This window comes from Anastrepha ludens, chromosome 6 (assembly GCF_028408465.1).
Source record: "Anastrepha ludens isolate Willacy chromosome 6, idAnaLude1.1, whole genome shotgun sequence".
In the NCBI taxonomy this organism is placed as follows: Eukaryota; Metazoa; Arthropoda; class Insecta; order Diptera; family Tephritidae; genus Anastrepha; species Anastrepha ludens.
Genome location: NC_071502.1, coordinates 86,185,826 through 86,200,496, shown reverse-complemented (window position 1 = coordinate 86,200,496; position 14,671 = coordinate 86,185,826). Strand labels below are relative to the sequence as shown.

The following is a 14,671-nucleotide window of genomic DNA, read 5'->3' as shown; positions in this document are numbered from 1 at the left end:
GTCAAAAGTGTAGCGCATCGACACAGTCGATCAAAAACATAAAATATTCTCTTATCTAATCTAACGCGGTTGATAAAATTAGTGGTGTGATGTGGTGTGGTTTCATACTGCCACAAACAGTTAATTTCGCATATTCACCAAAAGCAGCTGTGTGACAAAATGGTTTGGAAGAGCTCGAAGGAAAAGAATCCGAAAGATTCCAAGGAGTGCAATGCCGTGGTGCTTCAGGATCCGCGCATGAAAGTACGCACTGCTACTGCGCAATCGGAGACTACAAATACGACCGAGCAAAGTGCAACCATTTACGACAATGAACGCAACAAAATTACACAGCGAACTGTGCGACAAACGGTGACGCATCAGCAAACAGCTGGCGTCACCGAATTTTCTATACGCCGTACACCGACCAAAGAGGAATTGGATGAATTGCTGAATATAACCGGAGCTAATGCCACCTTTTTTAAGTCTTCAACACCTTGGACCAAACAGGAGACTACCGTTACCCAAACAAACGGTCACACTCAGACCTCCTTTGTACAACAACAGCGCACAAAATTTAATCAAACAGGCACAGCAGCGAAGATGACAACAACGACGGCGATGGCGACGACAATGAAGCCAGGTGCAGCATGGAAAGATTTCGCCAACAGTAATCCGACTTTTGCCAATTACACCGACAACTATCGGACACTCTCGCCACTTAGGGCACTGCCACCAGTTACAACTTCAATGGCTTCCATCAAGTCTCCCTTGAGCAAAACAACTATCAGCGCCAATTCATCAGCTATCAACAGCTCGCTTTTGGGTAAAACAACTCGCAATGCAACAACAACTGCCACTGGCGTATACCCCTCCTCGCTGGTCAATTCGAACCGTAGCCCAAAGAGCATCAACAGTAATTATACGGCCTCAATTGCCCCCGCAAGCCCCTCTGTTAGAGCAGTCACAAGCGCAGCCACTAAAAACTTTGCCGTGAGTCGAACACCACTTTCCAGTGCAAAAACAACACCTTCGTTGACGACGACAACAACAGGCTATGTCTCACCCTATGCCAATCGTGCACGTGGACCTTTAGCTTCAGCCTATACTTCGGTATATGCAAATCCTTCAACCGCATCGAATACTACATATCAAAGGCATACATCAGCCGATGCGAATCCGACAGCAACAACAACTAGACAACAAAGGGTAATAACAAACCCTACATCGCAAAATATCAGCTATACATCATCGACACAGCCTCAGACTCAGCCTCAGAAAACACTAAGCGCTGGCGCGATTGGTAAGAAGTCGAAATTAAAACCTGGCTATGCCGTCATTTTCAATTCTGTGGACTTCAACGATAAGGAGCGTTTCGAGAAACGTGATGGTAGCGACTATGATGCGAAGCTTATATGTGAGACTTTCAAGAAGTATAAATTAAATGTGAACACCATCAAGAATCCAACCGTGAAAAAGATCAAGGATGTTGTGAAATCCTGTAAGTATTTATTGTGTTACACTTACCACAAAGTGATTCCATGTGGAGTGGTCCAAAAATATTAGAAATTGTTCTCAATTTTTCTGTAGGCTTGAGTTTAATAAGAAGTAAGCTGACAACAAATTAAAAAAAATATTTATAAATTTGTGATTTATTCAATGTTCGCTAGAGGAGAAGTGAGTGAGCTAAAGTGAAATATGTTCAGTTCCTTTTAACAATTAAATTTTTATTTGTTTTTTTATTTTTTTGGAATAAAACATATAAAACAAATTTTTTTCCACTTTTTTGGAATTTTTTTTATTATTTTGCTCAAAAATTTTGGGAAACATTTTTGTTTTTTTTGAAATTGTTAAAAAACACTCCCCTGAAAGTTTCATAGTGAGATTCTCATGACTGTTCGAGTTATATTCGAATATGTACATTGTGCCAGTGAAAAATATGGCGTATCTGCTTATTAGGGTATCTCTGTTCTGTGTATACATACAAACATATGGTATCTACGTGGCGAGACGTCGATAGATTTGAATACGTAACATAGGTACGAGTTCGAATGCTAGAGCTTCGATAGAGCAGTATTTTGCACTGATTTTGCAGTGGTTCCCTGTACGTATTGGAATATAACTCGAAATGTTATGGAAATCCACTATGAGCATATCCGGGCTTACTGCGCATAGTCAAAGCTAGTAGTGAAAAAAATAATGAAGTACGAAAAAAATAAGAGAATGAATAAAGTAATGAAAAAAATAAGAGAAACGCTTTAAAAAATGGTGAAAGAAACATTTTTTTACTCGAAAACTTTTTAAAAAGTGTAATTTATCCTAAAGCACTACCAAATTTATAAAAATGTTAAAATAAACCGAAGATGTATCACTTCAAAAAACTCTATACCAAAATTGCCAGCAATGAATAAATCTCAAAATTATTAAAAAACAAATTTTAAACATTTCCAGATTAGTTCTCATTAAGTTTTCAACATAATTGACGACATTGTCTGAAATACTTGGATCACTTAACATGGAATCGCTCTACATTTTTTCATAATTTGGTGAGTTATGAAAATTGTCTTCTGTTCCACATACTATTATTATTATATATTTACATTGTATTTGTATATTATATTTATAAGTATAAGAACATAGATATTATTTGAATCCAAATTCGAAGGTATTAATTTATATTCTTTAGTGTTGATGCTCTATTAAAACAATCATTTGCTTACATAGATCGCTTTGAAGTTCTGTTCTAACTAAAAGTTCTGTTAAAAATTAAATTAAATGTAAGGCACTTGTTGCTAAGAGAGACCGCAATCCAGCTCTGTACCCCAACGAAACTGGGGTAAGAAATGTAACCAAACAAAAAGCAATTTATGCTAAGTTGATTCTTATTGGGCTTTGTGAAGAAGCAAATCGGGATTATAGCTTCATAGGGTTACTTATTACTCAGATTTTGTATTTTTGTTTTTATCAAACCAAAAGAGATGTTTTGCATATGGGCCTCTTTAGCGTCAACTAACGTTCTGAGAGCACTGACAAAAGAATCACAGCAAGAGACTCCGTAAAAGGTGAGAGCATGGTGAAACATGTTTATGTATTTTTTTTTATTGAATGTCCAAATTGCAACCAGAAACAATGAAAATAAAGAAACAAACGAAAAAACCACTGCAAGGCAAATCACTTTGATATTAAAACGACTAACGATTGCAGGAAAGAAAAAAAAAACCAGCTGTTCTAGTGATATATGTATAGATTTTATATAGAGTCGCCTTGAGTTGTAAAGTGCATGACTGCGTACCTGTAAAATCTTGCGCATCTGGTAGTGTACCTTGATCTTCAAACTACTACTAGAGCAAGCCGGTTTGCTACTGATTACCGTGGAAACGAATGAGCTGTTGAAATGGAACTTCTCGCTCTCTCAGCCATTATTGGTTGGTTCCATGATGGAAAGAATAATGAGATGGCGCCTATCGTGGTCCCGTTACTTTGCTCTCAGCGAATTTGACAACGAGTTACGTGATTTTAGCTCCAGTATGGCCAGATTACCATTTTCGTAACTTGATTTAGCTTTTTTTTTGTTATTTAGTCTCGGAGTTTTAGTTCTTTCTTCATGACATTTTTCTAGCCTGTTCTAATTAAAATGTAATGTTTATAATTTGGTAAAATATACATTTTTTAATAATTAGTTAAATAATTCACTCAGTTTTATTTAGCTTTACTTTTTTTAACATCTGGTGGCATTGCCCGCGATTGTAGGTGTTGTTGGTGTTCTTCTGCTTCCGGCAGTCAAATCTCTTTCTCGCTACTGCAGTGTTGCCTAGCTTTGGATATAAAAACGCACTAAAATGCCCAAATAAAACACCAAATTTTTATTGAATCACTTAAAGAACTTTAATGCGTGACAAATTGTCTTTAAAATATGCGTTTTTTTTTAAATAAATGTGTGATGCTTATTTACAATTATATTATGAGTTTTTTTTTTGTTAAGTGGGACTATTTTGTTTAGAGAACAACTTATTTGCTATATTTGACGTTATGTAACTAGATAAGGTACTCTTTTTTTAAAAACGTTAGTTTGGTTTCTTCAGTATTTTCTGATATTTTGTGGCTTATTTTTACAATGAATACACCTCTTGATGTCCTATGTCCCACTAAGGATTGATGGCCGGGAGGAACGATTACACCTCTATGGTTTTAATCCGCATTCAGTAAATTCAAACGCCTTTTAAAATGTGTAAAAAGGTTTTCAATCTTAAGAAGAGTTGAGAGAGGGACATGTAATATTGTGGCATTATAATTCAGGTGGCAACGCTATCAAAAAAATTGTTTTCCGAATAGATTCTTCTTAAAACATTTACCTTGCTACTCATGTTGTAATAATGCCTGTTTTTTTAATAAATTGCTGTTCTTTAAGCAAACAGGTGGCAACACCAAAATAAAACGAGTGTTGCTCACAAGGTGAGTCTATACAAGGTGATGTCGATACTACAATTACAACAATTTGGTGGGCTTTTATCGAATTTCAACTGAAGAAAGAAGAGCGACAGAAGATACAAATACTCTCGCTTTGACAATCAGGCTCCAATCAGCTGATGGAGCAACACCAACTTGTATGGCCTTGGTTGCACACCAACTATCTACGACCTATAGGTTTTCTAATCATGTAAAAGATTTTTAAATCGGGGCCATAAAATATTTGGGTGATGCCCTTTCGAAGAAATTTACTACGATTTTATATATGTACTTGGTTGCACGTAGAAATCTATCAAGGCTGAAGAATTGTTTGACGAGGGATGGTCGATGCTAAACCAACTGCTGGCAGGCACATACAATTATAATGGGCTACGGAAACCAACTTGATAATATAGTATCATATACAATGCGATTACTAACTGATTTCGTTTATATGCATATGCTTGCTTCTGTAGGTATGTATGTAAATCGGTGATTCCAGGAATTATCTACATACATATGTACAAAATGACTCAGTAGAAACGCAAAACAAAAAAACTAAAAAAATCTATTCTGTGCCCCGTATTCGACAGTTAAAAATACTTCATAAAATCGATTGTTTACTTAGATTTATACCTACATGTACATAAATATGTGTATGTATATGCATGTACACAGTGCAAAGTGGGTAATTCTTTTTCTCTAATGCCTGGAATAGTAAAATATTGAAATACTTTTGTTACCTATAACCACTTTTAGTGCATGCAAAACCTAAAATATGCGTATTGAAATATTGTGGGAAAACATTTTTAAAAGCCATAAAAGGCAAATATTATATTGTACATGATAGATATATACATACATGATAGGTATAGTAATCCGCTACACTCATTCTGTAACAATTAGAGTATAAAATGCAACAATGCCCGGTAGTAAAAAGCAATTAAACTCATTCTGTATCTGCTATGTTTTAAAGGCGACTAGTCTCTTTTCATATCTGATCGAACAAAATAGAACAAGCGATTCTCTTGGTGCTTTGCGATCAGTTCTGCAAACCTCCCTGTAGGTATGCATGTAAGTGGGTATATGTAAATTGTTGATACTGGGAACTGTCAATGGCGAAATTTACTGAAGGAAAGATAAAAATTTTTATAAATTTTGATTTATATACATATATGTATGTAATAATATTTATAACCGTAGCTGTACACACTTATATACACTTGTATCAGTGGAAAATTGAATGCTTAGCTTACTTTTTTTATATGTTTTTTACAAAGTTTAAAATTTTGATTTGTTTGATATTTAGTGTAGAACGAGTTATATTTAAAAAACAAAAGTTATTAAAATTAAAAAAAAAAATTGTTGGTCGAAACTGATCAAAATATCGAATCTCTAATGAATTGACCACGGATGTATATGTACTTGTATATATATATTTGGCTGAGCTCCTCCAATCTGTGAGGTGCGGCTTGATGTTGTTCAACAAATGTTGGAGCAACCAGGTAAGACCAGCTTTATGCCGCCTTCGAACGGCAAATTATTTTTTATGAGGATCTTTTTTTCATTGCGAATGGCTACTCTTCAGACTTGGACAAATCCTATTATTCGTAAGGGATCAACAAAATATTGTAGAACAGTGTTAAATGAAGTGTACAAGCCTACTTTATTTTTGTACGGACTTGTTTAAACGACCTTTGTATATTTTCACTTGGATTTTGGAGGCATTCCATTTAAGGTTAGATGCAGTAGTATGGGAATAAGTTTCCGCCCTCGTAAAAAAGGTGTCGCTGTTGATACCATTTTTGTGTTCGCTCTAATAATTTGCTGGTGATTTCAAGGTCTATATGTGAGGTCTCGATCGCAGTAGTTGACATTCGTTAGAAGCGTAAAGATCCTTTTGTATATGAATCGGTAATCCCACTCCATCAAATACAACTTTTAAAAAGTGATTTCGACGCTTCCAAAGTGGCAATTGCCACGTGAGTGATAAAAATCGCGAAGGGGCACCGAAAAAATTCGAAGATACTCAAGGAAAACAATTATTGGATGTGTCTAAATAGTTGGATGTTGATAGATCAACCGTCGGTAAACGTTTGCACGCGATGGGAATGGCCCAGAAAGCAGGTAACTGGGTGCCACATCAATTGAAGGAGTGAGATATCGAGAGACGTTTGGTGACGTGTCAGATGCTTATTGAATGGCAGAAAAGAAGAGGTTTTCTGCATCGCATCGACACTGGCGATGAAAAATAGATCTATTATGATAATCCTAAGTGTCGAAAATGTTGGGCCCTGCCAGGTGAACAACGTCCATCGACAGCGAAAAAAAATGAATGCTTTAAAGGTTATGTTGTGCATCAGGTGGGATCAGAAGGTTGTCAACTATTATGAACTCCTTAAACCATCTGAAACCATCACTGGCGATCGTTACCGACTGCAGCTAATGAGGTTGATCGAAAAGCGGCCGTAATGGGACGGTAGACATGGCAAACTGATTTTGCTGCATGACAACGCCATGCCACACATTGCTAAATCGGTCCAGAAATATTTAGAGGGACTGAATTGGGAAACCATCTGTTCCAATCAATGCAGTCAGCCCTTACTGGAGAGCAGTTCACTTCTTACGAGTGCATCGCAAACCGGCTCAATGAATGGATCAAGTCAAAAGAACTCGAATTTTTCGGTCAGAGGAATCCGTATGCTGCCTGAAAGATGACGTGAAGTTGTAGTTTCCTAAGGCACATATATATATATATATATATATATATACATATATAATTGGCGCGTACACCCTTTTTGGGTGTTTGGCCGAGCTTCTACTCCTATTCGTGGTGTGCGTCTTGATGTTGTTCCACAAATGGAGGAACCTACAGTTTTAAGCCGACTCCGAACGGCAGATATTTTTATGAGGAGCTTTTTCATGGCAGAAATATACTCGGAGGTTTGCCATTACCTGCCGAGGGGCGACCGCTATTAGAATTTTGGTGTCTCACCGAGATTCGAATTTACGTTCTCTCTGTGAATTCCAAATGGTTGTTTTTGTGTTATTTGTGGCAAATATATCTTTGAAAAATGTCAGAAACTCAGATCAGAATTCGTAAAAACTTCGTATTTTAAACTTCTTTCGTATTTAAAATAACTTTGTGCAATCAAGACAGGGCATGGGCACCTCAAAATTGTCTGTGAGAAATGTGTTGAGTGTCTGCGGCAATGGTCAAATGAAAAAGGATCTCAATGAAGTTTGACACATTTACTTGTATGATCTGGCAAAAACCTCAAATTCATCAGACCGATTGCCACTTCTGCGCTGCGTAAATGGTCATATTCTAACTCATCTTCTGCTCAACGACCTAATTCAAAATCATGTGACGTACAAGCCAACACATCTAAATCCTCTAATGATCCTAAACTACATACAAAACCATTAAGGGGTAACACCACTGTAGAAATTTCAAAAAATTGATTTTTTTTTTATAAGCTTAAAAAATTCTTTGAACCTTTTAAAATACAGAACAAAAAGTTTTATACGTTACCGAAGTTTATTTCATAAATATTTTAAGCTTTTAACCAAGCGTTAGTGACTGCTACCTAACGATTTCTCCAAATTTCCAAACTTTAAACGCGTTTTTCTCAAAACACGTTTTCTGAAATTGGCACGCAGCATAACTCAAACAATTTTAAATATTTTTAATCAGGTTTTTCACTACGTCTGTATAATAACCTTCTTAAGAGAAGAGCGTAGGGGATTTTCGATAGATTAATTTAAACGATTGTTATAATTATTTAAGTGCCGTTTTTTTAGTCCAAAATAGAGTATTTTCCTTCAAATGCTTGCTAATTCCACAAAAATAAATATTTATTAAATCCCCTATGTGTTTCTCTAGCTATTTTTATCTAGATTAAGAAAAAAAAATTTCCTTGTTCCAGATTAAAATGTGCACCCTCTGTGCTGCGTGCCGCGGAGCTCCTTCAAGAGAAACCACATTACAAAAATGTCTCCAATGCCGCCATTTTGTAAAATTTTTCGATCAAACTTTGTAGTTTTGTATTTTAGTATATAAGTAATAACTTCCCAAATCAGAGTGATTGTTTTCCTTTTCTTTCTACACAAAAAAATTCTTTAAAAATCGTGTTTATTTTATGCGTGTAGAGTGGTGTTACCCTTGAGTCAACTCAAACGATTAAATCAAACAAGACTAAATGACTTAGTAAGATATCTAAACTTATAAGAAGAAGTTTCTGAAATTTTAGCATTTCGTTTAAAAGAAAAAAATTGTTTTAGTCTGGAAGCCAACTTGACTTTCTAATGTACCCGAGAAAGTTATCTGTTAAGGTATTTTTCTGAAGAGAAATATTTAGTCCTTTTTTGTAATATTGGCGTATTTTTATAGACAGCAGCACAAGAAACTTAAAATGTGTTTTGCTTCATAACGGTAACAAGAAGGGCTGTCGGCATATTATCGTGTACGGCAACAGAATTATTATAAATTGATTACTCGTACTCTATTCAAACTCAGAAACTTAAGTCAAAGATGCAAATAAAAAAATGGTATAATTTCGTATAAACTTAAAATTCGTACAAAGAAAAAATTTACAATGGCTTTCTAAGACTCCGTGCACGAAACATCAAATAATAGAAACAAATTTTTCTAATAGCCGTCGCTCATCGGCAGGCAATGGCAAACCTTTGAGAGTACGAAAAAGCAACTCATAAAAAACCACCTGCCGTTCGGAAATGTACAACTGTAGGTCCTTCCATTTGTAGAAGAAACTAATACCCTAGACAGATGGTGGTGTTAATCAGGATTACATTGTTACGCGGATTACTGAACAGCTGATTTGCTTATTGGATAGTTTTGTCAGTAAAAGATGGACCGCAGGCAACAAATAAATAAAAAAGTGCGTGTAGCGTAGTACACATAACAGAAGTGTAACTTTCAAGGCAGCCAAGAAAGAGGGAGAGACCCGTGAGAGAATGAGAGAGAGAGAGAAAGAATATATATCTAAATAAATTCACATCATTTGCAGAGAATACAACTAGACAAAATTTACAAAAAACGGAAAAGGGTCGACCGGTGTAGGTAAACACCGGACACAAACCGTGGAAACAACGCGCACTACTCCGAACGTTTATCACCCGCACAAACGCAGCGATTCCAGGACCGCGGCAACGGCACCGCAAGGCAATATCAATAAATCCGAGGCCGGAATGAATAGCACTTAATAGTACGCACAAGCACTAGCTAGGAAACGGAATTAAGCGCCAAAAAGTAGGCACCAAAAAAAAAAAAAAAGACAAAAAAATTGGGACCAAAAGACGCCCCAAATAGTAGGCAAGGAAATATAACGCCAAAAATTAGGCAGTGTTATTTCTCACTAGAAATTAGCAACAACAAGGAAAATCTTAGGAAAAATAGCCTAAAGTGTATCTAAGATATATAATATATAAGGTATAGCTCTCTCTCTCCTCTTCCTCTACGTTATATCTTTTTTCTCTCTCGCGGAACGAACATGCCTAAAATGTTGCATTGCCTTGAAATTTTACTCTCCGTTCTCGCTCGTCCATCGACGCCCAAGAAGTTTCACTTCAAAAATAATTCTTTATTTTAAAAAATCTTTAATCGCTATTTCAAATATTAAAGCAGATACGATTAAAAAAATTAAAATTAAATTTAGTCTTATTTTTATATTTTCATTTTTTTTTTAATCTTTAAATTTTAAGATAAGAGGAACAGGTAAGTATGTAAGTAAAATTTTTTACGACACATGTGTTGGTAGTTCAATAAGTCTTCCTCCTTTATGTATTTAAATATGTAGGTGTTTGTTGCACTAATCCACCTCTAAATAATTTTTTTATTTATTTTTTAGTAACACAAAAGGATTACACCAATTATTCCTGTCTAATAATTGCCATTCTAAGTCATGGCAGCGCTCATGATTCGGTTGCGGCCAGCGATGGAGAATATAACGTTGACGAAGCAATGCTGCATCCCATACTGGATGTACCAAGTCTCAAGGAGAAGCCGAAAATATTCATTATACAAGCCTGCAAGGGTGCACTTGTACCAGGTGAATATAAGACAGATGCTTCTATGCCACGTGGATCTCCCAGTGAAATACTCAAATGTTACAGTACCTTTGAAGGTATTATTCCTTTATGTATTCTTAATTTAAAAAAAAAGTCATATATATCACCCACTAATGCTACCTTTTATAGGGTATGTCTCGTACCGCACCGAGAAGGGCAGCCCATTTGTCCAGGCCTTATGCGATGAAATAAAGCTTAAAGGACAAAATACAGATATAGAACACCTTATGAAGAATGCCATAGAAACTGTAAAAATTCAAACACGGTGAGTAATGATAGGGACTATGTAGTAATCTTTTTTTTTTTTCTTTTTGATGGTAGGCAACAGGTCCGTCCTCTTTCCCAGCACAAAAACTAGATAGAAAGCAAATTATATTTTTAAAATCAGTAATGATAAATTTCCGAGTATGTTTCGGCCATAAAAAATATTCTCATAGAAAATTGTTCGGAGGTGGCAAAAACCAATAGCACAACCATACATTTAATTTGGAAAATTACTTTTATTCAATTCAAAGTAAGAAATGAGTGAAAATAATACAAAATTAAGAATTCATTTACTTTTTCTTGATATGACCACGTCTTGCCTTCACTATGGCCTTGAGGCGGTCCAGAAATTAATCGCAAATCGAGGAAAATGGCTTTTTTCAGCGCCTTGAGACTGGTGAATCTTTTAGTTCGGACCTTGCCCTCCAAAATGGCCCAAAGAGAATAACAATCGGATCCGCGTCTGGTGAATTTGAGAGCTATTGTGTGGACGTTGTGAAGTTCGGAACGTTGTTTCTTAGTCATTCTTGGTTCCCGCGAGCTTTGTGGCCGAAACCATTACCTGTGGCGGGGGCTGCCTCCTGGTGGTCAATCGATGACGCAAATTGTAATTGAAACGGACTTAACTTATAACAGAACTTATGGCAAGACTAAAGTATGTAAAATTGACGCTTACACTCTTTTTGGGTGCTTAGCCGAGCACCTCCTCCTATTTGTGGCGTGCGTCTTGATGTTGTTTCACAATTAGAGGGGCCTACAGTTTTAAGTCGACTCCGAATGGCAAATATTTTTTATAAGGAGCCTTCTCATGGCAGAAATACGAACAGAGGTTTTCCATTGCCTGCCGAGGGTAGACCGATATTAGACAAAACATTTTCTATCATTTTGGTGTTTCACGGAGATTCGAACCTGCGTTCTCTCCGAATTCCGAATGGTAGTCACGCACCAATCCATTCGGCTACGGCGAGAGACAGCAAAATAAAAGTAGGAAAACTAAATATTTGGAGGGCATATAAATGTTTTACTCCACAGATTTACCAGAACAGGTGTACATAGACCCAGAGACGAAGAGTTCAATTCATGCCATTTTAGGATTAACAACAAATTTTAGTTAGACAAAAAATTTGTTGACGCGGTTGGGTTAAGCTAAATTACAAATATTGAAATTTGGTAACATAAAAAATGCGCATCGGAGGAGCTTTTTCAGGACAAAAATACACTCGGAGGTCTGCCATTGGCTTTATTGGAAAAAAAGTAAAGAAAAGAAAAAAATAGTTTTGCGTTCATTCTGCTTCTCCAAGATTAGCTCTCGAGATGACTATTTTCCCAAAGTGTCTGCAAACATTTTTTGAAATCTTCTGTTGAAGGGCAATCTTGTCATAAGTTTGAATATGTACTCATGTAAATTATTTCATCAATCAACTATTGAGAGTGTTTTTTCTTGCAAAATAAATTTTTAACCCTAATCCCATGTCGCACCTTAATCCCATGTGGATGGGTCATCAGAAAAAATTCATAAGGTTTCTTCTAAGCTTAGTTAAAGCCGAAGAGATTTTTTCAAAAATTTTTATTTTAATAATATTTTATCATAAACAAATGGTATGAAACATGCACCGAGCAGTAGTTTTCTCAGCAAACTGGTCAGACACTGACCCATCCACATGGGATTAGTGTTAATTGAACATTTGTAAATATTTTCACCTTTATCATTTTCATTCTTATTACTAACCACCGTTTTTTTTCTTTTATTTCACAGCTCAAATCAAATTCCGTGCATGACTACTAATCTTACGAAACCATTCATTTTTGGAGATTATTTATAAAGTTTATTTTGTTTACTAAATATTTGTATCATTAGTGTTTTTGTACCGATAATTTATTCAAATAACATGCACTATGAACTTTTATAAAAATTCTATGCGAAAATTATATATTATATTTATGTATAAAATTTATTACGAATAAAACAATTTATAACTGATGTATGTATGCATATAAATATAAAATATAAATATATGAATATAAATATTATATATACACTTGAACGTGTATATATTTGTTATTGCAATATTTTATGTTCTTTTCTTTCTCGAAATAACTGGCCACTGTTCAAAACCTATACTTCGTTCGATAGATTTTGGCACACAAAAGATTCTGAAAATCTCAGCACTGATCAAAACTTTTCATAATTCAATAAATCATTTTGCGGTATTGACTTAGATGAGGGATACTTATTAATTCAGGGTACTTCTTTAATTCACAAATTGGTTCTGAACATGGCTAGAGTAATTTGAAACAGATGTTCTTCTTCACCTTGTATCTGAGTGTTGTTGCTGTATGTTACTACATTCACAAATTGCGAATCATCGAGCATTATATCAGCATGGGGAAAACGAAATTCATTAATTTTGCGTAAAATTTTTGCGCAAATCGCTTAAAACTGTTTTATGGTCCATTTTTAGCTCCTGGGCGATGCTACAGCTATTAACATCCCGGTCAACTTCAATTTTTTCTGTGATTTTATCGACATTATGGACATTTTCTTTAAAAACAAAAATGTCTGAATGGAATCGACGAAACCGAAATTGCACTTAATTAGCTGTTGAAGTATATGGTGCCGATACACCATTCAATGTAAGGAGTCCCGGTGGTCTAGAGCTCGAAAATTGATGGTATTTTCAGGACTTTTTTTACAATAACAAAATGAAAAATGATATTTAAATTTTTTAGACTTTTTATTTAACTTCTTTTACATACAAAATTTTAATTTTTCTTTTTTAATTTTAATAATTTTAATTTTGACTTGAATTCGACCCTCCCGAAGAATTGGACCTGGACGGTGTTATCCATTGTGGCTCTTCTATTTATCTGAAACACAAAAACCAAAACAATGATTAATCAGTATGGCTGTAGCTATGCCCCGTACTAGGTTAAAAATAAATTTGACGAAATAGCGCGGTTTTGAATTTGACACTCTAAAAATCGACTTTGTTTCAGTTCTTTAATCAAAAAAGTACGAAATAATTGAAATCATAATATGATTGTAGTACGGGCGATAGCCATTGATGTCGTGAACAACATATTAAAATTTCAGACGATTCGGTTGAATAGTTGTTTTTTTTTTTTTTTTTTTTGACAACACCAGGCCCAAAATCGTCATTTCGAGATAAATGAGCTTACAGTTTGAGGTACAGGAGCGCGCGGACCGCTCTCTAATTAGTTAATGGGCTGTAGAAGCTATAATATTACGAATTTCTGAATGAAAATTTCACAGTATATTCTTAAGATACTATACTTTCAAAATATCGAAAAAACACAACATCGATTTTTTTAAATTTCTAGGCCAGCGAAAATGCAGACCAGGCAATTTTCACCTTTATCAGAGAAAAACTTTAAAATGTAGCGAATTTTCTCTTTGTTTCATTCTATTGTTAACACCCTGTAACTCACAACTGAATGGAACAAACAAAAAAACAGTAAACTAATTTTTTTAGTGTGGGATGTCACCTTGACAACGAGCACAAACTTTAAATTGTTTGATCGTTACTTTACGAAATATCGCTCACTATAGTTATCTACGGAGAAAACAATGGAAAAATATTTCACATCTAATAACTTTCTCATCTGAAACCACTCCTTCGTTAAATTTTAGAATTCGGGCAAAGTTATCAATTTGCAAATTCGAAATAACTATTATTTTTAGCTCCTGCTAGGCTGAAGAAATTGCAGAGATATTAGACATTCTTGAACACATTTCGAGTCTGTCTCTATCGATTTCATCGAAGACTGATTAGTTGCCAGTTTTGGAAAAATGTCAGTTACATACATACCTAGATCTATGTATCTCTGCTTGAAAAACAGTGTGGTAGCCTGGGAGCCTGTAAATTTGTCT

The 14,671-nt window shown here is 35.2% G+C and overlaps 1 protein-coding gene across 1 annotated transcript; it reads left to right on the top strand.

Annotated features, from left to right (window-relative positions):
* On the top strand, window positions 1-12,843 carry LOC128867646 (mucin-5AC-like). Its single transcript, XM_054109068.1, has 4 exons — window positions 1-1,480; window positions 10,296-10,571; window positions 10,645-10,780; window positions 12,536-12,843. The coding sequence occupies exons 1-4, from the start codon at window positions 160-162 to the stop codon at window positions 12,600-12,602; spliced, it is 1,800 nt and encodes a 599-aa protein (XP_053965043.1). The 5' UTR covers window positions 1-159; the 3' UTR covers window positions 12,603-12,843.
* The last annotated feature ends 1,828 nt before the right edge of the window (window positions 12,844-14,671 follow it).